General features: G+C 40.3%; 2 protein-coding genes across 3 annotated transcripts; one reads left to right on the top strand and one right to left on the bottom strand.

Annotated features, from left to right (window-relative positions):
- Positions 1-3,365: 3,365 nt before the first annotated feature.
- On the bottom strand, positions 3,366-13,101 carry mtfp1 (mitochondrial fission process 1). Its single transcript, XM_033647579.2, has 4 exons — positions 12,963-13,101; positions 8,825-8,952; positions 8,315-8,547; positions 3,366-6,969 (listed from the first exon to the last, which is right to left on the bottom strand). The coding sequence occupies exons 1-4, from the start codon at positions 13,027-13,029 to the stop codon at positions 6,903-6,905; spliced, it is 495 nt and encodes a 164-aa protein (XP_033503470.1). The 5' UTR covers positions 13,030-13,101; the 3' UTR covers positions 3,366-6,902.
- A 3,169-nt stretch (positions 13,102-16,270) lies between these two features.
- Positions 16,271-24,447, top strand: lman2la (lectin, mannose-binding 2-like a). Of its 2 annotated transcripts, XM_033647577.2 has the most exons (9): positions 16,271-16,489; positions 17,893-18,011; positions 18,992-19,109; positions 19,204-19,286; positions 19,441-19,473; positions 20,046-20,207; positions 21,005-21,119; positions 21,669-21,788; positions 22,838-24,447. In XM_033647577.2, exons 1-9 carry the CDS (start codon positions 16,300-16,302, stop codon positions 22,978-22,980), a joined length of 1,083 nt encoding a protein of 360 aa, XP_033503468.2. In that variant the 5' UTR covers positions 16,271-16,299; the 3' UTR covers positions 22,981-24,447. The 2 variants fall into 2 exon arrangements, with proteins under 2 accessions (XP_033503468.2, XP_033503469.2); XM_033647578.2 differs by lacking the exon at positions 19,441-19,473 and having other exon boundaries at positions 16,272-16,489.
- The last annotated feature ends 1,128 nt before the right edge of the window (positions 24,448-25,575 follow it).

The following is a 25,575-nucleotide window of genomic DNA, read 5'->3' as shown; positions in this document are numbered from 1 at the left end:
GCAACAGAGCTCTCAAGTCCTCAAGGCCTGATGTGCTTTTGGGTGCTTCTGTTTCATTGGTTAAACCGTCCCTTCACATCTCTTTCATCTCAGAGTGACGGCAGGTTGCTCAGGAAGTGGAAACTGTGCCGACAGACAGAGCCAGTTGTTATGCTGCCACTTGAAATCACACTATAGAAAGGTGTGCTGAGGAGGGCCTTGATGCAGACTATGTTTAGATCATGCTTCAGTATTTTTCACTATACTGAGCTGTCAGTCATTGTTCCCCAAAACTGCAGAGTGGCTCTGCCTTACTTGTTACCAGTAATTGTAATGTAGTAGAAGATAACTGCAAGAAATGGTTAAAAATTGTAACCCTAGTTCTATTAGCACAGGCAGAGCCCTCTACTGGACTCTATTAGTGCTTCTCAAACTGTGCATTCCAATAGCCATACTACCATACCATATAGTATGCCAGAAAAATATTTATAATGTCCAAATACATAGTATGTCAAATTAAGTCTGCCAAAAATACCAGGATGTTCTACTACATCCAGTCTGATTTTGCAGTGTGCTTTTTTGGCTATTCTGACCCACAATCCTCTGCACAGAGGAAGATTCGTCACATTGACTGAGCCGCAATCAGATGACAGCATGACAGCTGATTGATATCTTTCAGAAGTCACAATGATGGATGACGGTGCATTCAAGTAACTGATGACCAGTGGAATAGTAATGATAGGAATATTAATTTTTTTAAGTGAACAAAATAATCATAAATATCCCAAACAACAAAAGGACAGAACTGTAAAAATAACAGTGACAGAGAACTGCAGATGTAATTTCACTGTCGCAAATAAAATGTTAGAATCTACAATCTATGCAGGTATAACTTTAAACTACATACATTGCAAAGTAACAACAGCAGATCTCTGTAGGTTGATCTCCATCTCTGGCATACTGGATAAGTGGCGTTTGGTTTATCTTCAAGGTAACAGATACACTGCCTGGCCAAAAAAAAAGTCACCACCAAAAAAAAAGGTCATACACTCTAATATTTCGTTGGACCGCCTTTAGCTTTGATTACGGCACGCATTCGCTGTGGCATTGTTTCGATAAGCTTCTGCAATGTCACAAGATTTATTTCCATCCAGTGTTGCATTAATTTTTCACCAAGATCTTGCATTGATTGTCTGACCGCTGCGCAAAGCCTTCTCCAGCACATCCCAAAGATTCTCAATGGGGTTAAGGTCTGGACTCTGTGGTGGCCAATCCATGTGTGAAAATGATGTCTCATGCTCCCTGAACCAGTCTTTCACAATTTGAGCCCGATGAATCCTGGCATTGTCATTTTGGAATATGCCCGTGCCATCAGGGAAGAAAAAATCCATTGATGGAATAACCTGATCATTCAGTATATTCAGGTAGTCAGCTGACCTCATTCTTTGAGCACATACTGTTGCTGAACCTAGACCTGACCAACTGCAGCAACCCCAGATCATAACACTGCCCCCACAGGCTTGTACAGTAGGCACTAGGCATGATGGGTGCATCACTTCATCTGCCTCTCTTCTTACCCTGATGCGCCCATCACTCTGGAACAGGGTAAATCTGGACTCATCAGACCACATGACCTTCTTCCATTGCTCCAGAGTCCAATCTTTATGCTCCCTAGCAAATTGAAGCCTTTTTTTCCGGTTAGCCTCACTGATTAGTGGTTTTCTTAAGGCTACACAGCTGTTCAGTCCCAATCCCTTGAGTTCCCTTCGCATTGTGTGTGTGGAAATGCTCTTACTTTCACTATTAAACATAGCCCTGAGTTCTACTGTTGTTTTTCTTCAATTTGATCTCACCAAACGTTTAAGTGATCGCCGATCACGATCATTGAGGATTTTTTTCCGGCCACATTTCTTCCTCGAAGACGATGGGTCCCCACTAACCTTCCAGTTTTTAATAATGCGTTGGACAGTTCTTAACCCAATTTTAGTAGTTTCTGCAATCTCCTTAGATGTTTTCTCTGCTTGATGCATGCCAATGATTTGACCCTTCTCAAACAGACTAACATCTTTTCCACGACCACGGGATGTGTCTTTCAACATGGTTGTTTAGGAAATGAGAAGCAACTCATTGCACCAGTTGGGGTTAAATAACTTGTTGCCAGCTGAAAGATAATCGCCCATGCAGTAATTATCCAATAGGAGGCTTGTACCTATTTGCTTAGTTAAATCCAGGTGGCGACTTTTTTTTTGGCCAGGCAGTGTATATAAGCAAGAGGGTCAAAGTTCAGGGCGTAATGTTATGAGAAAGTAGTGTGTCCTTATTGTGTGCATACTGCATGCAACAATATGTATTTTTATAGGCAGCTGCAGGACCTACTACAAGTAAAAAAGGAAAAACTGTGCGATTTGGAACGAAAGACAAAAGTCAAGGATGCTTCCTTGGTAGGACAGGTCCTTCCAAGTTGCGTCCTATAGACACTAAGCAGGACTCCTTCCTTGCATTCAGTGAACACAAATTTGAATATACTAGCAAGTGCCCATCTGTTCATCAGGAAGGGGCCCCGCCTTCAATTCTGGCAAATCGTTGTGCAAAGAATTGAGGATACCTCATGCATGAGGTATGAAAGAAGGACTCAGTCCTGACGTAGCCTCCTGAAATTCAGTCCTTAAAGGATCCTTATTTGACTTTGAGAAGCACCACGTGGGTAATACTCTCTTCCAATCATAAGCGCTCATACACACACTGAAATTTACATAAATATAGCCAGTCAATCAGGACGTGCCTACCTGAGTACCTGAAGACCCCACAGTACATGAAGCAGTAACACAAATCTGCCCACTATCCTACAACACTTTCTTCAGTGGGCGATGTAGGAAGGACAGGGCCTGTAGAGAGGAGGCTCTACATGTGCTAATAAAAGTAGAGGTACAATATTGAACCATTTCAACAAAGAATGGGTCTGCTTTGAGTGTAATCTGTCAGCCAGTGGCAGCAACCATGTAACTGTAAGCTGTCAAACAACAACTTTGGTCTACAGGGCAAAGCCATGGAAGATTTCCTAGCTGACAAATAATAGTAAACAAGGACAGTAAAATTCACAGTATGATTTTATGCAAGCCTGAAAGTAATTCATTGGTTCTGCCTTAATCTCCCTCAAATTGTTTGTGTTTGTATGGGTCTTGTGGTCATGGTGATGTATGCCACTCTTGCTGCTGAAATTTAATGCCAGCTTCATAACTTTCAAATGGTGTGAAGACACCACCTCCTTGGGACACTGGACCCACCCATAGAGTCCAGTGGAAGAGCGGAGCCTGTGTGAGAGAGAACTGTATTCATTAGTGATTTAAACTGTGATGTGTGTGGTTTAAAAGAAAAATCAAACACACTTGTCATTACATCATTTATTTCACAAAAGAATTTTTTTTTTCTCCAGTGTTTCAGAAGTTGTTACAGCTTTCAACAGTTGCTTTCACATTCGGAAAAAAAAAAAAAATCCCCACATTGTGAACTACACAGCACACAAAACAAAGTTTGAGGTTTGATCTTTTGTTTCAGTTAAGGCTGAAAGTATGACTCATAAAACCCACTTCCAAACTCGCTGCCACATGAGGAAACTTTAAAAATGTTACCAAAAAAAAAAAGTAAACCGTTCCTTTTTTCATTTGCAGCATGCAACAATAAAAATACAATGGAGTTGTGTGTACAATCTGAAATGTTAAAAATAAGTATGAATATACAGATTTTCACAAAGGATGCACCAATAGGTCTATTAAAGCAGGAAAAGCACATGTGTAATTAATTATGGGTGGATTACATTTAAGTGTCCCAAGTCCAGAGCCATGTTACTATGCACAATTAATTGGGACATTTAAAGAAACTATGTGTAGACTTCTGACTTTGGTGTTACTAACACTCGTACTTTCCCTGCTATAACAAGTCAAACTGCCAGACATGAAGAAGGTCTCTACTCTTACACTTAAGGTGAAAGTCAACACATGTTGAAAATCGTGACCTAACTGGTTATTAAATAAAGTTTAAAGACATAATGGTGCACCCCAAGTTTTCACAATCTTGTCTTTCAGCATATGTCTCTCTGTGACAAAGTCAACCACATCCTTCATAGCAAAGAGAACAAGGTGTGACACAGACACACAGAACAAAAGTTATTGCTAGAATGGTACACTGGTGTTCACTGACAGAAAACACAGCATGTTCCTCTTTATCTTACGAACACTCAACCAAATTTCAAGCTACATTTAGCATCAGATTTCCCTTTTGATCTCACAATATTATGTAACCACATAAGTTCTTTTTAAGAGGGAAAACAATCCCTTGTAATTCATAATTCCCCAAGTTTCCCTTGCATAGTTCAGCATGAGACACAGTATATGACTTGGCTCCTCAAAGAAAAGCATTGGAAATAATACAGATGTACAGCACCTGTGTACTTCTGAAAGAATCCCTTAAAACCATTTCTGCATAGGTGCAACACTGACCTCAACAGGTGTTTGAGACACTACATTTAATGTACTTGTGCTGGATGAAAAATATCTACACTTGTGCAACAATGAGGAAAAAGTGTTAAAAACTGTAACACCAAAGCTTAGAGCTTTTTTATAGGACTCATATTTCAAAGCAGCTTGACTGCTGGTGCTAGAAAGGTTTAAGATTTAAATGTTTACATTAGTTACAGATGTCTGAAACTTGTACGTGTAACGTTTTCAGACTTCAGAAGTTACAGTATTGTACACTGTCTGACTACAGACTTCGTAAACGACAGTTTCGATATTGGTGATTAATAGTTAAAATACTTGTGAAGTTCTACTTGATGTGACTTCAAGTTTTCTTAGTTTAAAGGGTGGGTCCATGCATTTTTTAAAGGTTTTTATATTATTCTGTGGCCGTATCTACAGAGCTTCCTAGTACAAAGAGCTGCTACTAGTGACGAAAATTCTTAGCATTGTGAAGTTTTCTTAGAATTTCCCCTTAAAGTTAAGACTAGGTCCATGTAAAGATTTAAGTTAGTCACAAAGCATCTTAGCCCATAAAAGAGCTCCTACGGTGAAGAACTGTTTGGAATAGGAAGGAGGACTTTTAATGGGTTTAAGAGTTTCTTAAGCAAAGGAGAAAATAATGGAAACACCAAGAGGTCGGAAAAATATTCTCAAAACGCTGGATGACAGTGAGTTAATGAAATGCTACAGATTAGACAGTGCAGTGATAATATGTGTGGTTGATCTCATGAGGGATACGCACACATTTCCCACCCAACGCCAGAAATAAAATGATCACAGTAATAAGATATTTGGAAAACTGTAAATTTGCAACAGTGCAGCAGTGATGACTTGAGTCTGTCTCAACCTTCCATCAGCAGAGTGATCACACTAATAATGACAACACTTTCACAGTCAGCAGTTTATCTCATTTCCACTGGGTGTCCACACCTTGCAGGCTCACACAGGGGTGTGGCTGTGACAACCAATCACAACTGTTAAAAGAATGCATCACCTAACAACGGGGTCAACCACACCTCCAAACTCAGGTAAGTTTCTGTCCCTTCCTTGCTCAGAGTCGCACTGAGAACATTCCTTAATCACTCCAAGGTTAGGACTCCTTATTTAAAGTTTTTAGCCTAAGTCATGTGACCTGACTTAGTTTTCTGCATGATGACATTGCTACATATAAACCCCCCTAGTCTTCCTGTGGCTTTTCAAGACTGAGCCAAGCCCTCTTTGAGATTTGTGTGTTATCAGTCTATCAAATTATCAAGATTTCTCTATCCCCCTAACTAGCACAGAAGCTAAACTCATCTGGCTATAGATGCCAGCTGAGTTTGGATCTGAAAGTCAAACAAAAAGACAAACTAACAGATTGAGGTAGCTGTTGAACAGCAACTCCCTTGTTCTGTCAGGTAAAATTACTGTTTTTGTCAGTGGAATCTGGTGGCCATCTCACTGCAAAGTAAAGCAGTGAAACTATTACACTGACTATGGATAAGTACCTTATACAAACCCACTTCAACAAATCCAAACTAACCATTTCAGTTATTGTTTTAAGCAGCGATCACAACGATCATCTATTTCATTCAACAGCTGAGTGGGCGTTTTCATTTGAAAAACCCATAAATGAACAGATGGACCCGCCCTTTAAGAGAATCATATACCACATATAATAATACAGAGTGTAACTGTGGTGTAAGAAATGCCCCCAGTGCAAACCTTGGCTCCCGTAACCAACAGCAAGGTAAAATGAAACTGAAAAACAGCATCACAAACCCTTGAAACAGCTATTCAAAGTAACAGGCAGCTTTGTTTTCAGAAACAACAAAACAAAACAACAAATGCAAACTTTACATAAGTACTGAATAAGAGGGACATTATGGCAAACTGGCTTTTTTGGCCTGTCAATACAGTACCACAGCATATGGCTATAAACACAGCTAACAGATTTGTATTAAATCACCTTGACATCTGGACAGGAGTTGAGCTCACAGCTCTGAACCGTGAGGGCAACCTCGGAGGCTTTCTCTGTGAGACGGCTCACAGGAATATAACAGCACGCTGTATCCCTGCCAAAGAATACTTTAAAAAGCAGGATTGTACTGTGAATATTTACATATGTCATACTGTTACATTCCTGTTTAAGCGTTTTTTGGTGTCGCTACCCAGATTGCCCTGAGAGGTTAAAGGATCCCCATGAGGGTATTTCACTTTTAGCAACTTAACTTACTTATATAAATGTTATAGTTCTGAAATAAAATCGATTTTATTTTATGTATCTCTGACTAACTGCGGAGTCTTGCTCCGTGAAATTCTTCTTCACACTTCTATAGTGCTTCACAGTGGTGGATAACCAGCACAGGTCGACATATAGTGGACTGGTCTCTACCCAGACAGGGACAATTTGTCCTGCATGGTCTGTCCTTATTTGTGCTTCTCTTGCTCACCATAGACCTTCCGGAGGCTCGAGTCGAGCAGGAAATCCACTGACCTGCAGGGCACAGAGAGTGGAAACGTGATGTTGGAGGCATAATACAGCAATTCTGAATCCATTTCATAAAAGCAGAATTGATCTGTGAAACGTTTTTCTCGCTTGACAAGAGCAGCTGTGGCAATAAAGGTAAGAGGAGCTGAAATGTTTGTGTCTAAGTGCTATGTTGTTGTCAATGTTTGGGCATTGGTGAGAAGACCAGGATCCTATCTTACTACCTGAGAGTGAAAAACTGTGTGTGAATAATTAACTTCTCTTATGTTCCAGCAAAACTTTAAAGGAAGTTAAAAAACAACAGTATGATTATGAGTAACACCAGCTCTTATCTTAAAACATGTAAAGTAGTTGTATATTTGAAATATTCTGGTAAAATCCACTTTTAAAACATGTGAAAAGTAAAATTTGGACCCCATCGCCCACCTCTAAATGGAGGAATGTCTCTGGTTAAGTATAATATTGCAATGCTCTGGTATATTTAGGTTTGTTAACGGGGGTATGTGCTACAGAAGCTGCACTTCTGCTGCACTTAGCCAAACACTTGAACTCTAAACTATTTGGCATCATTTTGATAATGACAACTTAGTTTTTTATTTAAATCATGATTTTCAAGCATCAAAAACATTTTGTTCAGTTCAATTCCTGTAATCAGTAGGACTCAGCTCTAACCCCATTTGTTCCAACCTAAGATATTAAAACATCTGACAAATATTTGCTCTCAATCCTTCCCTTAAAAAGCAGAGCACTGTGGGCCTAGTCCACACGGACACAGGTATTTTTGAAAATGTGGTTCTCCCCTCCTTGGTTCTCTAAAAAATTCCCTTCCACATAATCACTGATATAAAAAATCTCTTTCCAAATGGAGAAGAAGAAGAAGAAGAAAAAGAGACCCTCTTCTACTACACCCAGTCTTATCTTGCAGTGTGCAAGCCAGCATGCTATTCTGGCCCACAATCCTCTGCACAGTGGAGGATAAATCACATCAACTGAGCTGACTCATTGACAGCTATCAGAAGCCACAATGACAGATGACAGCACATTCAGGTGACTGATGACCAGTCAAATAGGAATAATAGGACTAACTGTTTGGATGAGCAAAATTAATCATAAAGATTCAAACAACTAAAGGACACAACTTTAAAAAAATAACAATAATATGTAATTTTACTGTGGTGAATATAATGTGCTACAATCTACAATGAATCTACAAAGGCCAAAACGCATAGAAAAGGCTATGTTTTCCAGCAGCAGGACTGTGTGAGCAGCCTGACTCTTAAAATCAATCTTACATAATGAGCAACATGCATAAACCTTATTCATACAAAGCAACAAATACACTTGTGCCAACCTGTCTATTGGAGTGATAATGAAGGGGATTGTAGAGAGGCCTATAGCTGTCGTCGTCCACTTGCGGACGGGCAGGGGCCATTTGGTGGTTCTGCCCAGCATGTACAGTGACGCAGCGCACACACGGTTAATGGTGAAGCCCGGGATGATCACAGAGGCGAGGGCCTGCCACACAAACGTGTCCACCACTGCCACCGCTACCCGTGTCGTCCTCCCTGGGTTCTCCCCGTGGGCCTTTAGGAACAGATGGAGAAACAGAAAATGAGAGTGGTAACAACCATAATTTAATTTCTAGTTTCTCTGTTTTTTTTGTGCAGAAATATCTCTTTCTGCTGTCTGTTAAAGCATCTCATAAACCCTTAGATTAATCTTTTAATCCTTTGTAAGCCCTGATATAAGATGATGCTGACCTAATATTTATTTACACCCCTTTCTCACAACACAATAATTTACATCTAACCAATATGATTGTTATTAATGAAGACAACACATACAAATGGTAATATCTTACCACAGCTGCTTTCTTCCCTTTGTCCACAGCATCAGCAGTAACGTACGCAGTGGCCACGGCATAGCTGCCCCATACAAAGCTCACAGGTACCAGAGCACGAAAAGCCTCCCCGACCTCATTGGCATAACCTGTGGACACACACACAAATGCAAATAAGATGTAAACCTCCTTGGTCTCCTCTAAAGGCATCATGACCTTAGATAGGTTACAATAGTGTCTCAAAATCCCATATAGATCCTGAAACATACAAGAGGCTAATAAACCTCCCCCTTATCTTTGACATTGTCTCAGTGAAACTGGAGAGCACCATTTGGAAAATTATGCAACACCCATTCCACGAGGCTCAAATGACTCAAACGCCCTTGTTGACTTATAAAGAAATCACCTGCGCCATACACCGCGGTACATGTAAAAACCACTGGTAAAATTAACTCCAGTCACATGGGAGATATTATCTTTGGTTCAATGACGACGGAACTATCAAAGCATGGTGAGATGGAATTCTGATGTAGCTGTTTGTCTTTATGTGTGGTACTGCTGGCAAACTGAGGCTACTGTGCAAAGACTACACTTCACTGATCTTAAGGAAGCCCTGACTTTGCAAGCAACCATTTCACAGCCAATGAAACGCTGCTTGGTCGCAATTTATTTTCTACCAAGTAACAGTTTTTGGCTGCATAAATGAGGAACAAACATCAGTTTTGCTTTGCTTCATCAAACACAAGATTCCTAGTCTTTATTCTCTTGCAATCAAATCAAGATCAGATCCAGATTATAGATTTCTATTTAAATTTAGATAATCCCCTTAACTGCTTAGAGAATTTTCAAAATACACACAAGATTTTATCTTGGGTGTCAACTAAGATAATCACTGTACTGTTTAGTTTGGTAAAGTCTGGATGATTTAGATCTCCTACAGCAGCAGCATTAAGTGTTTGAAACTTATCGCTATCAGTTACTTCATGCCCAAAGGTCTTCCACGATCCCACAATGATGTTACCTTACATAAAAAAGAAAGAGAGCACTGGTGTCTGCAGATGACCTGAGCTGAGGGGTTGGTATCGGGATAGATAAAGCTGTTTTGGTGCATCCTGCCTGACAGAGTTTCACGTAGTATTCCTGGGGTGCTATAGTTTGGCCTCCCATTTTTTTACAGAATTGTGGAGTTTACAGGACAGAAGACTTTTCAAACAAACACTGAGGAAGATACATTTGTGAGTACACCCCACTCAACAGCTATGTCTGTTTTGCTTTCAGAATTTCATTGAAATTCAGCCTTCAGTAAAGGATGCAGGAGTGAATCATGCTTCCTCGGCTATGGTAAGAGAGTAAATCACATGACAGCTTTGTTTTCTTCCAATTGTCTGTAAGCAGTAACCAAGGAGCACATCATAATATTCAAACTCAAAAACACCAGGCCTGATCATTTAGAATTGAGCAGTACTCCAAACAATGATTATAAACTCTAAACTTAGCACTGCCTAGAACCACAAGGACATATCCAGGACACTTAATGACCCATGAGAGAGACAGGGAGAGAGAAAATCTGCACATCACAACAAAAACCACAGGTGCAATAAGTGCTTATGACTATAAATATGAGTTTGTGTAATATCTGATTGCTGTTTGCAGCAAACACAACATCCTGATCAAGAGGGAACTTCTGAAAACTGTGAAAGTGAAGAGGTACAGTACGTATATCCATTTTTATATAATGCACTCTTGATGTTTAAGGACCTAAAACAATGAAAACTGGAATTAAAACAGACTTTAAAGAAGAAATAAAAAAGATTAGAGCCCACTAGACATTGCTCACATCCCAATGTGATCACATAAGCCTTTTACACAGAGTACACTTCAGCAATGGTCCTGTTATTGTTCATGCTGGCTCACTGTCACACTGTTATGACTTAGTAGCACACTTAAATAGAACTGAGTCTGTGCTTTCCTATGGCAAGTCAAAATGTCTGCTGGGGAAAAGGTTGGCCGGGAGAACAACACAACTTTATGGAACCTGGTCTTGGCTCAAGGCTGCTTGCTTTAATACTGCAGCAGTGAAGGTGACAGCAAAGTAACTACTGAATCTGGAGCTCCAGAAGCACCTGTGAGAATATAGTGATAAGAGCTGTACTGGTATAATAAACATAATGACAGATAAGATTAGCTGCAGGTATGCCATGCCCTGGTATAATACACAAGGGCCAGATTGTGACCTGTGAACAAGGGCTTGTGAGTCACGATTTTAAAGGTCCAGTGTGTAGGATTTAGGAAGATATACTGACTGAAATTGAATATAACTTGATAAGTATGTTTTCTTTAGTGTATAGCATTATGTTTTCATTTCCTTAGAAAGAGCAGATTTTAACTACAGAGTATGCAATGTTGCACCGCCATGTTTGTACAGTAGCCCAGAATGGACAAATCAAACACTGGCTCTTGAAAGGGCTTTGTGTGTTTTCGTGTTGGCCACCATAGTTAGCAGCCCCTTTGTGATGAGTCAAATAGCATCCAAAAGATTTTTTAACATGAAACTGCTTTATTCAGTGTTTTTATTTGTTAAAATCACTGGGAAATGACCTCTGCAGATAGTTCAGTTCCCAGCCAAAACCTGCTGAACTTGGATATTAAGTTATCGGAGAAAAAAGGTTAGCACACATTAGCAGGTGCTGGGCTAGTGCTCATCAGCGAGAAGCCGAATAGTCTTGGAGAAACACTGATTTGTAACATGAGACTTTATTCTGTGTTTTTTAATGTTTTATTCACCTGATCGACTTGTTTGGAGAAAAAGACACCTCTGCAGATGATTCAGTTCCCGATTAAAACCTCCTGAACAATGAAAACTGAAGGAGTCCTAAGCCTGAGGTTACAGTTGGCACAGGGAAGAAGTTCCAGTGCTTGATGCCACTAAATCTGTCAGTGTCAGTGACTGTGCTCAAACATGAAGCAAAGTTCAGAATTTCTCATAAGCTTATTTCTGGACTTTCCTGCTTGTTCGGTTAGATAAAAATACCACATTTCGGGTTAAATCCAGTCTGTGTTGCATAACCACCATCCCAGATTTTCCACTGTAATAAAAACAATCTTTTCCAGACATAAAATAGAGTTCCAGGGATTCCAGTGCTAGGCAGAAATGCACGTTTGGCAAACATTTGTGCAGACGCATGAAGTGTAAGTAACCATTTCAAGGGAGAAAATATCACAAGCATAGTGTTATCTTAAAATCTTTTTTAAAAAATCAAGTATAAGAAGAAATGCATGAAATTTGAGTTACATTATTTTTTTCAAATTCCAATATTCACCTCAAAACATGGCTCATTATTAAGACCCAAAGCACACAGATATTAGAAACTGATGTAGGAGCAACTCTAAATGTCTGTTTACATGCATGTCAGTGCAGAGATGGAGATATTTCACTGCACACGCAAGATTAAAGATGTGAGCAAATAGATTATGATTTTATGGAGAGGATCAACGGATTCACATGACATTACATGGTCACTGCAGGCCAGTGTAAACCACGGGGGAGCAGGAGATTAAAGACACCAGGGGTACAGCCTATAACGTTACAGTGGAAACTGCTGCAGTATGAATGCCCTTCACCTATACTGTACATGCCCTTCTCAGCTGACAGCTCATTGGGTGACGGTGTAATCAATGTTAATGATGACCCTGGTGTTTGAATTAGAGGAGGACAACAAGGCAAACAGGAAGTTGTTCCTGCCACAACTGTGCTTTATCTTTCAGCCTGGTTATGCCTACGGGCGTTTCTTTGTGGTTGTGTGTGACTCACTGTCTCAACTTGCTGAACAACTACCTCTTTAGAGACAGTCCTGAGCTAAAGAGACAACTCTAACACAATACGTAAGCTAACAGTTAACGTTACGGAAACAAAGCCCGAACAACGGTACTGTCGTCCAGTGTTGGACGTCGTCCATTACGTCCTGTGGTAACAAAACGACCTTGCTATAAATAGTATTTTAACAGTGGTTAGCCAAGTATGCTAACTTTTAGCACACAGCTCCAGGGTCACGACAGCTCCAGTGTAACGTTAAATCTCTGTTCTGTATCGTTCATCTTTCACAGTCTGCTGAAGGAAAACAGTGGACTGAGCCACCACAAATTATAAATCAATACATACCTAGGAAGCGGACCCATGTGTCGCGATAAATGTCGACCGGTTTGCTTTTTTCTTCAATGGGATCCATGCTTTCCCTCCCTTACTCCATCCCCTAGTGCTGTGCTGACTGAACTCAGGGTGAGCATGTGAGAAAGCCGACACACGGCAGCGGCAGTGAAGGGGGCGTGATCTTAAAGGGACAGTACACACCCAAATCACACTGTCCAAAATTAGCATTTTAGTTCGTATGATATTTTTATTTACCACTACTATTTTATTATATTGTTCTCTTGAATTTGAAAAATTACAGTGCAGTTGTCATTTTTTTATGATATTGCCATTAGAAGGCTCTAATTTCATTAGCTATCCCCCAGTATATGGAATGGCAATACCAAGAAACTTAAGGTGTTTTCACACTTGGTCCTTTCCAGCCCTCTAAATGGACTCAGAGCTGTGACTCAGTAGTTTTTGTGCATATTTGAACCCTCCAAGAGAACTCAGACCCCTCAGAGGGGTCTGAGGGACTTGAAGCTTATAGTCCAGGGTGCGGTTCTCTTAACCTGTGCCTTGTGAACACAAAGCACTCCAGGTTAACTTTGCTCTTTGCCATTGTATTTACCTCTAGATCACATGCTGTTGCACTAGGATGCTTGAAAAAACAGACAAAACCACGTTGGCCTGTAGCACTTGCAAGGTGGCAGGACAAGGAGTAGTTTGGACCATGGAAGATTATGCACGTCTCCAGATGTGGAATGTAGAATACATCAAACAACAACAGTCTACAACACAGACACACCAAGGTTTTCCTCCACTTTTAAATTCATCTGAAAGCGATGGGCTTCATAACCACACTGCAGTGCCATGTCAAAGTAAAAACAAAACTATGTCAATATATATTACAGTATATATATAGGCTATAGTGTGAACAGAAAGAGGACTGAGGCCCCATCAGAGCTGAAGTTGACCAGAAAGAGAACCGAGTCATCTTTCAAATGAACTGACAATGTGAACACAAAAAGAACTAAGTCCTTTTTCTGTTGGTCCAATTTTTGGTCCACTTTAAGAGAACTGAGTTAAGTTTGTTTAAAAGGGACTGTATGTGAAAACACCATCAGTGATGAGCAGTATGTGAATGATGTTGCTGATTATTAGTGTGCTTGAGGGCAATGCAGTAAGACATGGAGACGAAAGCGGCGTTTTGGAATTCTCAGCATCCCATGCATACCAATGTAGAGAAACACTCTCAGCACCATCTGCTCCCAGTCATCAGACAGCATGTTTATTGGGGGTCTACGATTATAAGTGATCACTGAAAATTAAGTGTATTTACCACTACTGAGTACACCCATTTCATTGTGAATCACAGGGGGAGCTCGATCCTAACAGTGGAGGATATACACAGAACATTTACAGGGCCTGGAGGATTTACAAGAGTCAAAAATGGTGATTAAAAGGAAAGAAGCAATACCACAATGCTGAAATACTCTGTTCAACTAAAAGTATCAAAGCAACAGCCTCAGCCAAACCCAGAGCCACCATCCAGGACACAAACAATAGAGCCCAACTATTCAGCTGAGGTCCAAGAACTCAGTTCAGTGCTGGTACTTGAGCCCCTTCTTCTAGGGCCGCAACCACAGCCTCGGCCACAGTCTCAGCCTCGGCCACAGTGATTCCCCTCAGCTACAACCAGAGCCACCATACAGGACACAAACAGCTGAGTCCAGTATTTTGGCTGAGGCCCAAAGACTCAATTCAGTGCTGGGGGAACTGCTTGAGCCCCTTCCTGTCAGGCCACAACCACCACTGGGGACACAAAAAGCTTAGTCCAACAGTTTGGCTGATTTCAAAGGACTCTATTCTCTGCTGGCGGAGCAGCTTGGGCCCCTTCCCCTCGGGGCACAGCCAGAGCCTTAGCCAACAGACCACTAACAGAGCACTGCAAAGAAAAAATCTTGTGCATCTGTTAAAAAACAAACAAACAAAAAACAACATCACCCAAAAGGCAAAAGCTGACTAAATATGGAAAGCCTTTTTTGTCTTCTGTACAGTAATTCTAATTTTGATGATAATAAACATACTCAATGAGCCACAGTTGATCTTTGCTTAAGACAAATCTGATCAGAGAAGCTTATGGCACAGCACACATGGACAAAGACATACCAAAAACTTTAAGCAACAGAACAATGAATCAGCCTTATAGTGTATTTATTTCACACATCACACAGATATGTTTACCATTGGAGTCTAAACACCTACAAAGTTATCTTACAGTACCTTAACCATCACACACTCTGGAGCCTCCTCACACGCCTGCATGCAGACAGTACCTAAACTATGACCCTGGATGCATCATTCATTCATACAATTACTATAATTATACATGACGATACTTAAACACTTTTGTATTTCATCAGTTTAAGGGCTTTCAAATAAAAAAGAAACTTATTATGTAACACCTTCACCTTCACATATTTGGATTTGTGTAAAGAAAAAATTCCAAGTATAAGACTGTTATTAACCAGAAAGTCATCCTTACTGTTGTCCATGATGAGTCCATAAACAATATCCTTTTGAGAAAAGTTTTCAAGCTGAAAAACTTTTTGGGGAAAGCCAGTCATGTACATCAAGCCATAAAGCTTGTAAACGATAAAGTTTCAGTGTGGTCACAGGATACACAGTTTTTGGTTTCAATATCAAATTGTTGTTGTGACAAGTCAGTGGACAGATATCCTCTGTTTAAGGTTTTAAAAGGAATTTCTTTGCTTTTGGAGTTATAGGAAAGTATAAACATATACTTCATAACGTGTGAATATATCTTTGAAAATATTTGTAAAACTGAATTTCTTTTCGATATCATACGGCAGGAGATATAATTAAACACATTTCTAATTGTTTTTCTTTGGGGATTTTTAATCTCATTTAAGTACAACCTTAAACAAAACAAAACAAAAAAGTTCACGTGAGCTCATCAGGAAGAAGTCAGCATTGTTTTTATGTATATATTCGTCTCTAATATCGATTACAGCAGAGGTGTCAAACTAATTTTAGGTGTTATAAAGCTGCACCCACAAATAAAGCCTTCACTTCACGGGTTTCCCAAGGAATACATGAATTACCAAAAGGATTCAAATGTCAAAATGAAGCTTATAACACCTCTGCTACATTTGCACACCTCCAATTTAATAAGTTACTTAATTTATTTCCACTATTGACATTCTCTGAAACACTTTCACAATACATCCAATCAAAAGCGTTCATTCTGATTGACAATCAAACGGACCAATGGAAATAAGCCATGCAACACAGTGAGCCAATGGGAACGAAGTTGACGATTCAGTGGGCTGAGCTTTGACCTACGATGGCTGCCGCCAGCAGGAGCTATCATTATAGGGAACTCAAATCACCATTCAGACGGAAAATAATGCCTCTGACATCGTACTGGACTTTTGCTTTTCTTATATTTATTACAAGTCAGTGTTTGGCCGACGATGACCACGAAATGGAGGAGTTTTTGAAGCGGGAATATTCCCTTTCCAAGCCGTATCAAGGTAACGTTATCCTGACCGTTATACACCTCGCAGGCTGTCACAGGGGCGGGCTGAGGGACAGATGTTTCCAGAATAATTTAGCATTAACGACTGAATTGCAGCTATACTCGAGCTCTTTTTTCCTGATATGTTCAATTTGTCTTTAAACGCTTTCAGTCTTCAAATAAATCTTACTGCTGTAACATTTAGCCTGTTAAACTGCTAAACATAAACCATATTTAATGCCTTACATTGAGCTTCATTTAAGACCTCTGTGTGTTCTACTTTTTGTGACATGAACAGATTATTTAAGATTAAACTTCAGTATCACTGCACAGAGTACAGCAGGGACACTCAACGTGCTATGCTCTGGGTCCACTCTTGCAAATGACAGTAGTCCAGGGGCCAGTTAATAAACAAACTGCAGCCCTTCACAGTTCAGGTGTAAGCAGGGGTGTCTCTAAGATTTAAAGGACATTTGGGCCCTATGTGTCAAGGGAACCGGGGGGGGCCCTGCCCTTGTACTTTGATGGGATAAACAAGTTTATTTTGATGCTTTTTTTAATCAACTCTGGTACCTAATTTATATTCAAAGTACAAAAAATGACTATTGTGAATCGATTTACTTTTATTGTGAATTAGAAAACCATCTGCGTTAGTTGAGTAAGACTGGAAATCAGGTACTGAGACAACGAAAGGCACTTTAGCATCTAACCAGAAGTGCATAAAAAGCATTATATTTAGCACGGCAATATTGTATCGGTACACAGACGCAAAGTAAAGATTTATTTATAACAGAAATTATTAATATTGCAAATAAAAATTCAGATTTTGAAAGCCTACTAGATTATAACATCAAATGCTTTTTCAGTTAACTAGATACATTTTCTTGCAGTAACAATGACAGAAGTGAGATGAATAGTTTGAGAACTTTATCTTGTTTGATAAAACACATTTTGACAAAGTTTACCTCAGGAGACATAATTTGCAGTAAAAAAAAGTTAATAAATCACAATATATGTCATCACAATACTCAGCATATTGTAAAATGTTTAAAGTCACAATAATGTTGCATCGTGACTTAAGTGTCGTGATAATATCATGTCATGGGGCTTTGGGTAATTCCCATCTCTATAGTAAAGTGCAAATTAATGTGTCTTAGTGGTAGTATAAATAATACATATGATAGAAAGTACTGTAAAAAAAATTTTTACCAAAAATTAAAAGCAATTAAAAATGAAATGGACAGTGTTAGCAGTATTAGCTGTGTTAACAGGATGGACAATGTGTAATGAATACAGTAAGAGCAGTACAACATGCAGCAGATGTTTTGTTCAGTAACAAAGCAGAGGCTGGGCAGGCCCTATTGTGCTGTGTCATCTTTTTCTTTTTTCGTCCCATGATGGTGCTATTTGTGTACTCAGGTGTGGGATCCTTAGGCTCTTCCCACTGGGAGCTGCAAGGGGATGCCATGGTAACCACCGACCAGGTGCGCCTTACACCTGACATGCAGAGCAGGCAGGGGGCAGTGTGGAGCCGCCTTGTGAGTATACATATGCGCTGGTAAACTGCAGAAGTACTGACTTGTGATGTGCAGCTGTTAAATATCAACAACAGGATAGCTACACAGGATACAGAATAAAGGGAGGATTAGAGGTGTTAAACAGGCTTTTACACTCAGTTGCAAGGTTATTAGGTTCACCAAGATAAAATTAATGTGGCCTAATAAAACATCCCTGCAGTGAATCCTGTCGTCATGAAGGTGTTTATAATATTTAGTCTAACCTCATCAATGTAAATGCTGCTAATATGGCAACTCAGTGCATACCAAGCAGGTCACCAAAGGCTTGGAAATATCAAAAAGATTTGTACAGAAGCCTGTTGGTAATGGGTACTGCACTGACTGTCAATGACTGTAAGTAGGTATTTACTGTATTGTTTGGAAATGGTTTCAACTGGTTTTATTCAGCCAGTAAAGTAGATATTATTATGTATGGGTTTGGCTTGGGAGGAGGTTTTTGCTTCCAGACAGTTTGTCTTACATCGTCTTTGCTGTAACCTTGATCTTATCTCACACCAACCAAAATAAACACCCTCATCATCTGCTGCCCATGATTGTGGTTGGCTGAATACCTCATATCTCTGATATGCCGATGCAAATACCACCTGACTTAGCAGAAGACTTGACTGTTTATACTTACTTTGGCCACTGAGAGCCACAGTGGATCAGCTGTTTCCTCTTTGATTTGTGTTTCCTCTTTCGTTGACCTCAAGGCACTCTGTGTTGCTTACACAGCACTACAGAAAAAAACTATCAGAAGTGAAACCAGACTTCAGTATAATGTCATGTTGGTCAGGTCAGTGGGGTTTTAAGGGGGCTGGGTCTTACCAAAGACCTTAACCTCACCCCTTAAAAATCTGAAATTTGAGAATCTCTTAGTGTCCCTCTTTTATGTTTATTGCCAAGTTGTTGGATTTAACCGTCTGTATTTCAGTGGCATTTTTTAACATGTGTCTTTCTAGCCTTGCCATCTGACGGACTGGGAGATGCAGGTGCACTTTAAGATTCACGGGCAAGGGAAGAAGAACTTGAATGGTGATGGGCTGGCCATTTGGTACACTAAGGAACGGGCGCAGAAAGGTAAAATGCTACAGGAAATATTATTCACCTAACCTAAGTTCTTATTTTAATTATAAAAACACACTATCAACACTGTCTTTTCGTTCTTTTACAGGTCCTGTGTTTGGAAATGTGGACAACTTCACTGGCTTGGGTGTGTTTGTGGACACATATCCCAACGAGGAGAAACACTTAGAGGTATGCCGGAGTAGCACTGCTGAGGTTTCTTATGTTGTGTGAAAGCACAGTAGGGTTTGAGTGCAAGTTCAAGTGCAAGCCATCAACAAGTGCTCTTGCAAATTTGTGTAAAAGGGCCGTCTTTGTGTTCTTTTGTGCAACTATTTGGAGACAGGCTCAGAAGAAAAGATATACTCCTCGCACACAGGTAAACCGGCTTTTGGAACATTTGATCTCAGTCCTGCGTTTAACCTCATAATACAGCATCAGTTTGTGCTTAAGCATGCTTTTCTGACTGTAGACATGGCCTTAAGTTTGAAACAATACTGTGGTGTTTTTTGATCCCTGCATGGTTGCTGTGTGTTTGCTGTGTGGTCTTCATCAGAGTAACATAAACTTCCAAGGGGTTCAGTCAAAGTAGCTCAGTCCATAGGGACTTGGGTTGTGAACCGGAGGGTCGCCTGTTCAAGTCCCCGTCCGGACCAGAATATGGAGCGTGGACTGGTGGCTGGAGAGGTGCCAGTTCACCTCCTGGGCACTGCCGAGGTGCCCTTGAGCAAGGCACCGAACCCCCCAACCGCTCGGGGCGCCTGACCAAAGGGCAGCCCCCTCACTCTGACATCTCTCCAATTTGTGCATGTATAGGTCCTGTTTGTGCATGTGTGTGTCTTTCAGGCCTGTGTGTAATTGACAAGCAAGAGTGAACACATTGAATTTCCCCTCAGGGGATTAATAAAGTGAATAAACTTAACTTAAACTTTTCCCCCTGTGATACACAAGAGGATTTTCCCCTTCGTTCTGGCCATGGTTGGGAACGGCACCATCAGCTACGACCACGAGCGGGACGGCAGGCCCACAGAGCTTGGAGGCTGCAATGCCATGGTGCGCAACCTTAAACATGACACCTTCCTCTTCATCCGATACGTCCGCCGCAGGCTCACGGTGAGAGACTCCTTCTTCAGTTATCTACAATAACAACACTGCTCAACATGCATGGACACTTCCTCATGTCCTTAACTGACCACCCTGTTGTTAGCATATACTGGATGGGCTGATGTGACCTACTAATATTCATTTAAGTTGGCAGAACATGCGTACAACACCCTTTTAAAGGTTACACTGGAAAACAGATTCATATTACAAGCACAGACACAAACAGACCAGAATAATAACAGTTGGAGGCTCCATTAATGCAGGTACAGGCAGGTACAGGGCAATTATTGAGAATGGTGTGGGAGTTACACAGAGAGAAACAAATGTTGTTGATTGTCAAAGTCTTTCCAAAGGAGCAAAGAGTAAAACTAAGATGGCGTTTTTTCAGCCTCTTAGATACATACCAAAAGTTATTACATGTCTTTGTTAGTCAGAAAAAACAGCTGACTTTGTCATCTAAAATGCAGCATTGAGTTGTGTGTTCATTTCTACTGAGCTAATGATCATAAAACACACTTAAGTACTTAGGACAGTGGTGATGTGATCACAGGAGCAGGAATGGGAGCTAAGGACTAAACTTGAGAGTGTAGAGAGCAGAGTATTTCTAAATTGCAGCCCCATTGTCCAGGGTCTGATCCAAGAAATTGAGTGAAACTCAGAGCACGTCTATATGAAGTTCATCTCCACGATTATAGCTGATTCTACATTTTGCCAAAGAAAGTCATTTAGATAACTCAGTAAACCTGCTTTTGTGAACAAAACTGAGATAACCCTCTATAAGTCACTGCATTGCCTCTGTTCTTCAGGTAATGATAGACATCGACGGGCAACATGAGTGGAGGGACTGCCTGGACATACCCGGAGTGCGGCTTCCCAAAGGCTATTATTTTGGAGCTTCAGCCATCACTGGAGACCTCTCAGGTAAACGGCTTTCACTGCTTCAAACAGCTCCCCCAGTAATGGTGATTTACTGTGCCCGGTTTCACAGTACTTTATTTCCCCCTAGTTTCAAAGTCTGCCTATTTTATAAGGTAAAAAAAAATATCGTTAAGGCTCCTGGCTTAAACGGCTCCTTGAAGAGTATTTTCTGCTCCTGCTTGGCTGTGTTTGCATCAGTGATTTAGGAGAGACGGACAAAGCCTTGCATTTTGTAAGACAGACATTTACTGACAAGTGATGAATATACTGTAGCTTGCCATGATAGATACATAAACGTTTTTTGCACCCTCAAATACATTGTTTTCTATGTAGACAGGCAGCAGGTGGGCTTGAAGCCAACTGCATTTTGGGAGTTTGATATTTAAATTGTCTATACATTCAAGGAAATAAATGAATTGATAGCAAATGGTTACACAGTTAGATTTGCAGTGGGGGGGGTTTCTTGATAAACACTTGCAGCTAAATTGTGAGGCCCCTTTAATCAAATATAATCACTTCTAACCAACATATATTCTGATTCTCAATTTACAGACAACCATGATATAATTTCCCTGAAACTCTACCAGCTGACGGTGTTGCGGAGTCAACAGGAAGAAGAGGAGGAGGAGGAGATAACCATACCCAGTGTGGATAACTTTGAGCTCCTTAGACGTAAGACACACGCGCACGCGCGCACACACACACACACACACACACACACGTTATTGTGGAGTTAAGCCAGAGATATACTTGTGTTTAACTGCCTGTACGTGTGCACATGGTGTCCATGGTTTCCTGTATCCATTTCAAACATTGGTTGTGCACGTCTTCAGAAAGTGACACGACCCTTCTGCAAGATGCAATATGCACATGAATAGTAGGGAGTAGTGTTAGCAGAACAAGAGAAACGTACTCGACATCGTCACAACGTGCTTGATATGTACCATCTACAATGGCGCCGCTCTCACTTTTAAAACTGTCTACTTGGTCTCAAGGATGAACTGATTAGATGTTGGTGGTCAGAGATCAAAGTTCAGGTCCCTGTGACCTCGTCTATCTTACTGTGCAGACGGGGGCCGCTACAAAACGCATTTTAGCCACATAAAAAGCCAAACTTTCAAGAATCAATATCGGTGTAAGTGAACACTTTATTTGGAATATTTTCACCACTTTATGTTACACACTAACTGATTGGGGCAGCGGTAGACCAGCAGTTCCTGTTTCCTAAAATGACTGGCTTTAAGGTAACCGCTTCAGTTCCCCATCAGAAAGGGCTGTCTGACACCTAGGTAAAGCAGGGGAAATGTTCTAAATGTATCATACACTGAAACTGAATTTGATTTTTCAAGGTGGCCCTTTTTTTTCAGTGGCTAAAAACGAATCAGTTGAGCAGCGTTTACTCAGCGCCATTTCATTTCATGTACCTGAGGCGTGGGGGTTTCTTCCTGGAAGTTATGGCAAAGATGATATGGTTCAAGTGCTCTGGTGTGCCCTCTAGTGGAATCCTGAGGTAACACACGTAGTTGATTTAAAAGTAGGTGAACATGATGCAGCCTGTTGTCTACACAAATGTGTGGTTCTAAAGCAACTATGTCTTGTCACTCTTCCTTTATCTTTTATCACATTCAATTCCCATCTCTCCATCCCTCCTTTTTATTTCTCAACTCATTTTCTTTCACTCCTTCACTCTTTTACTCTCTGACTGTCGTCCTCTGTTTCAGTGGGTCAGACTGAAGAAGGGATGAGTGGAATAGCTATTTTCTTCACCGTGCTCTTCTCCATGCTGGGTTGCATCTTCCTCATCGTCATCGGCCTGGTGGTCTACAGCCACTGGAACGAGAGCCGGCGCAAGCGCTTCTACTGAGAAAGACTTGAAAAACAACAGAGGTGGTGATTGTGATGACTACTGCGGTCCGTGGACCCAAACGCACTGAGGCGGAAGTGAAACACTGCTTTAAACGCAACAGGTTGTTTAATCCTGAGGACAACATTATTTTGACAGGAGACGGAGGTAGATGTATCACCTGCTGCAAAAAGCCATCGTCCAACTTTACCATTGGAAGTCATGAAGCAGCCCCTGCCTGACACACACCAACTGGGCCTTACCATCCCCACCTCTGTACTTCTGACACAGCACATGTGCAGAATGACACCATATGAGCAGCTACGTTTTTTTTGTTTGTTTTTGTTTTTGTTTTTGTTTTTTTTGTTTTTTGTCACCTTTTTTTTTTTTTTTTTTTTTTTAAACTAATTTCAGTTGTCTGATGATTTTATGGCTTTGAGAAACACAATATGTAAATATCCAATGTGTTCCTACTCTGCAGTATGACTTGGAGCATTAGCCAAATAGCACTAAAAACCAACAATGCTATCCTTACTGTAGCTCCTTGCTAACGAAGGATGCATCTCTCCTCTTCTTTGCATTAGAAAAAGCATCTCTGTGCTTTGTACTCAATCATTTTGATGCTGAGTGTGTGCTGTATAGTATGCTGTAAATTCTCATCTTGTTGTAGTATGCATGGCATTAGTTTAGGTTATTTTTATGAATCGTCTAGGGTAATGCTTGTCTTTGTTTTTCATTTCTGCTTGACCTTTTTTGTGTACTGATGATGTAAAGCTTATGGAAACTGACCCGTCTCATTGATGCATGTGGCAAAGATTAGGGTGCTTCAGGGAAACGTTTGATTTAAATTTTTATCTTTGACAAAGCTCTCATGTATCCAGATATTATGTGTGTGTTTGAAGGAATGGAAGTTTTGTGATCAGTTTAGAGCAAATCCTTTTAAATATATTTAAAATAGATGCGTTTAAATGTCAGAAATGTACTCTGCACTGAAGAGAATTTTAACGACCACTCGTTTATTGTGACTACTTTCCCCCTGCTGACACTTTTTCTTTGCACATTCATAACTAAAATGATTTTGTTGTATGTAAAAACACCACCTCTGTGTTGCTGTGTCGTACATGCCTTTGCAGTGAACTGAACCAACATGCTGGTTTGCCCTCAGGTTGCCTCCTCTGGATGGAGGTGTTGACCAGCTGTTGGCGCCGCCCCTGTCTTCTTTTATATGTTCTGGAAACAGTCGCAGGCGTCATGTCAGCATCATGTATCTTTTATGTGGTGCGTTGCTTTCAGTTGTGCAATGAGTGAGGGCTTCCTCATTTCCTGTAGCCACTTTGACAACCGCTCCACCTTATTTATATTCTGTTTGTTTTGTATGAAGACGTTTGCCTCATGTATACATCCAGTAATTTATTTTGATCCATTCCTGTCTTGTGTCTTTGTCCTGGACTATTTGTATTGACTCATTAAAGACCAATCAAGACCTGATGATATGTTCATGACCTCTGGGTGTGAAGTGGGTTATACAGTAAGTATGGCAACAACATAAGGATAGTTTCTATCTGTGCTTCAGATAAAAATTTGAAGAATAAATTACCTTCTGATAAGTGAAAAAATGTTGTAGATAAGTGAAATAAAAATAAAGACTGTAGAAAAAATTAAAACTTAAACGTCTTTAGTTTTAGTCTTTGTCAAATTGGTTAAATTTGACAACACTCAAAGCATGAGGGCATGGGTGCATACACCTATTTTGAACTTTGCCCTTGAGAAATACCCTCATATCACAATAGAAAAATACCTAAAACTAATACTGAAACTAAAACTAAATAGTTTTAAGCAATAAAGAACTTAACTAAAACAATCAAACCCATTCTGTAAACTAAACCTCCCCCAGCGTTTAAAGCTCTCAGTGTGTGTGTGTGTGTGTGTGTGTGTGGGGGGGGGGCAACACTGTCGTATTTTTGATGACATCCTGTCAATAATTCAGGCCAACTGCCTGAGATGCCTCTCACACAGCCGTGTGATGATCTTACAGATCAATATCTCAGCTTTGTCACATGTTTGGGTGGGGTGACATTTTCAGTCTCAAGTGCTTGAGGTTAATTTCTCTTCAAGCACTCAAGGGGGCTTTTTGTAAGACTTCACAAATTATATCATACCAGGCAGGGTTCCCATGTATATTAACTAATAAATCTAAAAAAAATTTGATTGTGTTTTTCTGTATTTTTTACCTCATTTCAATCATTTTAAGTAGATTTTAAGACATAGATTATTTACCACACACGTCCCATGTACCTGCGGATAAGCAAACTGCTAACTCTTATTTACTTTATTCACTCACAGGACATAGGAGATATCAATGCAATTTGACGTGTTTGAATTATATTTTTGACACACCTCTATGCATTTATTTCTTGTTAGGCAATCAGTTGTTTTATGGACATGTCTTATAATTACTTTGGAACCTTCCCTGAACCTGAGTGTAGGTTGTACCTTAAAAAATTAGGGTTCATCACCGTCATCTTCCTCCAGTTCTCCTGTCGAATGTATTTCGTGTGATGTTGGACATTAGATTTTTATGAACATAATAGCCAAAACAATGTCTATTCAAAACTT

This window comes from Epinephelus lanceolatus, chromosome 19 (genome assembly GCF_041903045.1).
Source record: "Epinephelus lanceolatus isolate andai-2023 chromosome 19, ASM4190304v1, whole genome shotgun sequence".
Classification (NCBI taxonomy): domain Eukaryota; kingdom Metazoa; phylum Chordata; class Actinopteri; order Perciformes; family Serranidae; genus Epinephelus; species Epinephelus lanceolatus.
The sequence above is the reverse complement of the archived record's forward strand: the minus strand, read 5'-3'. Positions and strand labels throughout refer to the sequence as shown.

What these genes read in the sequence shown, in the direction of transcription:
- lman2la (XM_033647577.2), top strand. Translation starts at nt 16,300, where the DNA reads ATGGCTGCCGCCAGCAGGAGCTATCATTATAGGGAACTCAAATCACCA. An exon ending in GGGCAGTGTGGAGCCGCCTT is followed by an intron (nt 18,012 to 18,991) that starts GTGAGTATACAT and finishes GTGTCTTTCTAG; the next exon opens with CCTTGCCATCTGACGGACTG. An exon ending in GATATACTCCTCGCACACAG is followed by an intron (nt 19,474 to 20,045) that starts GTAAACCGGCTT and finishes GTGATACACAAG; the next exon opens with AGGATTTTCCCCTTCGTTCT.
- mtfp1 (XM_033647579.2), bottom strand. Translation starts at nt 13,029, where the DNA reads ATGGATCCCATTGAAGAAAAAAGCAAACCGGTCGACATTTATCGCGAC. An exon ending in AAGGGAAGAAAGCAGCTGTG is followed by an intron (nt 8,548 to 8,824) that starts GTAAGATATTAC and finishes CTGTTCCTAAAG; the next exon opens with GCCCACGGGGAGAACCCAGG. An exon ending in ATTATCACTCCAATAGACAG is followed by an intron (nt 6,970 to 8,314) that starts GTTGGCACAAGT and finishes TGTGCCCTGCAG; the next exon opens with GTCAGTGGATTTCCTGCTCG.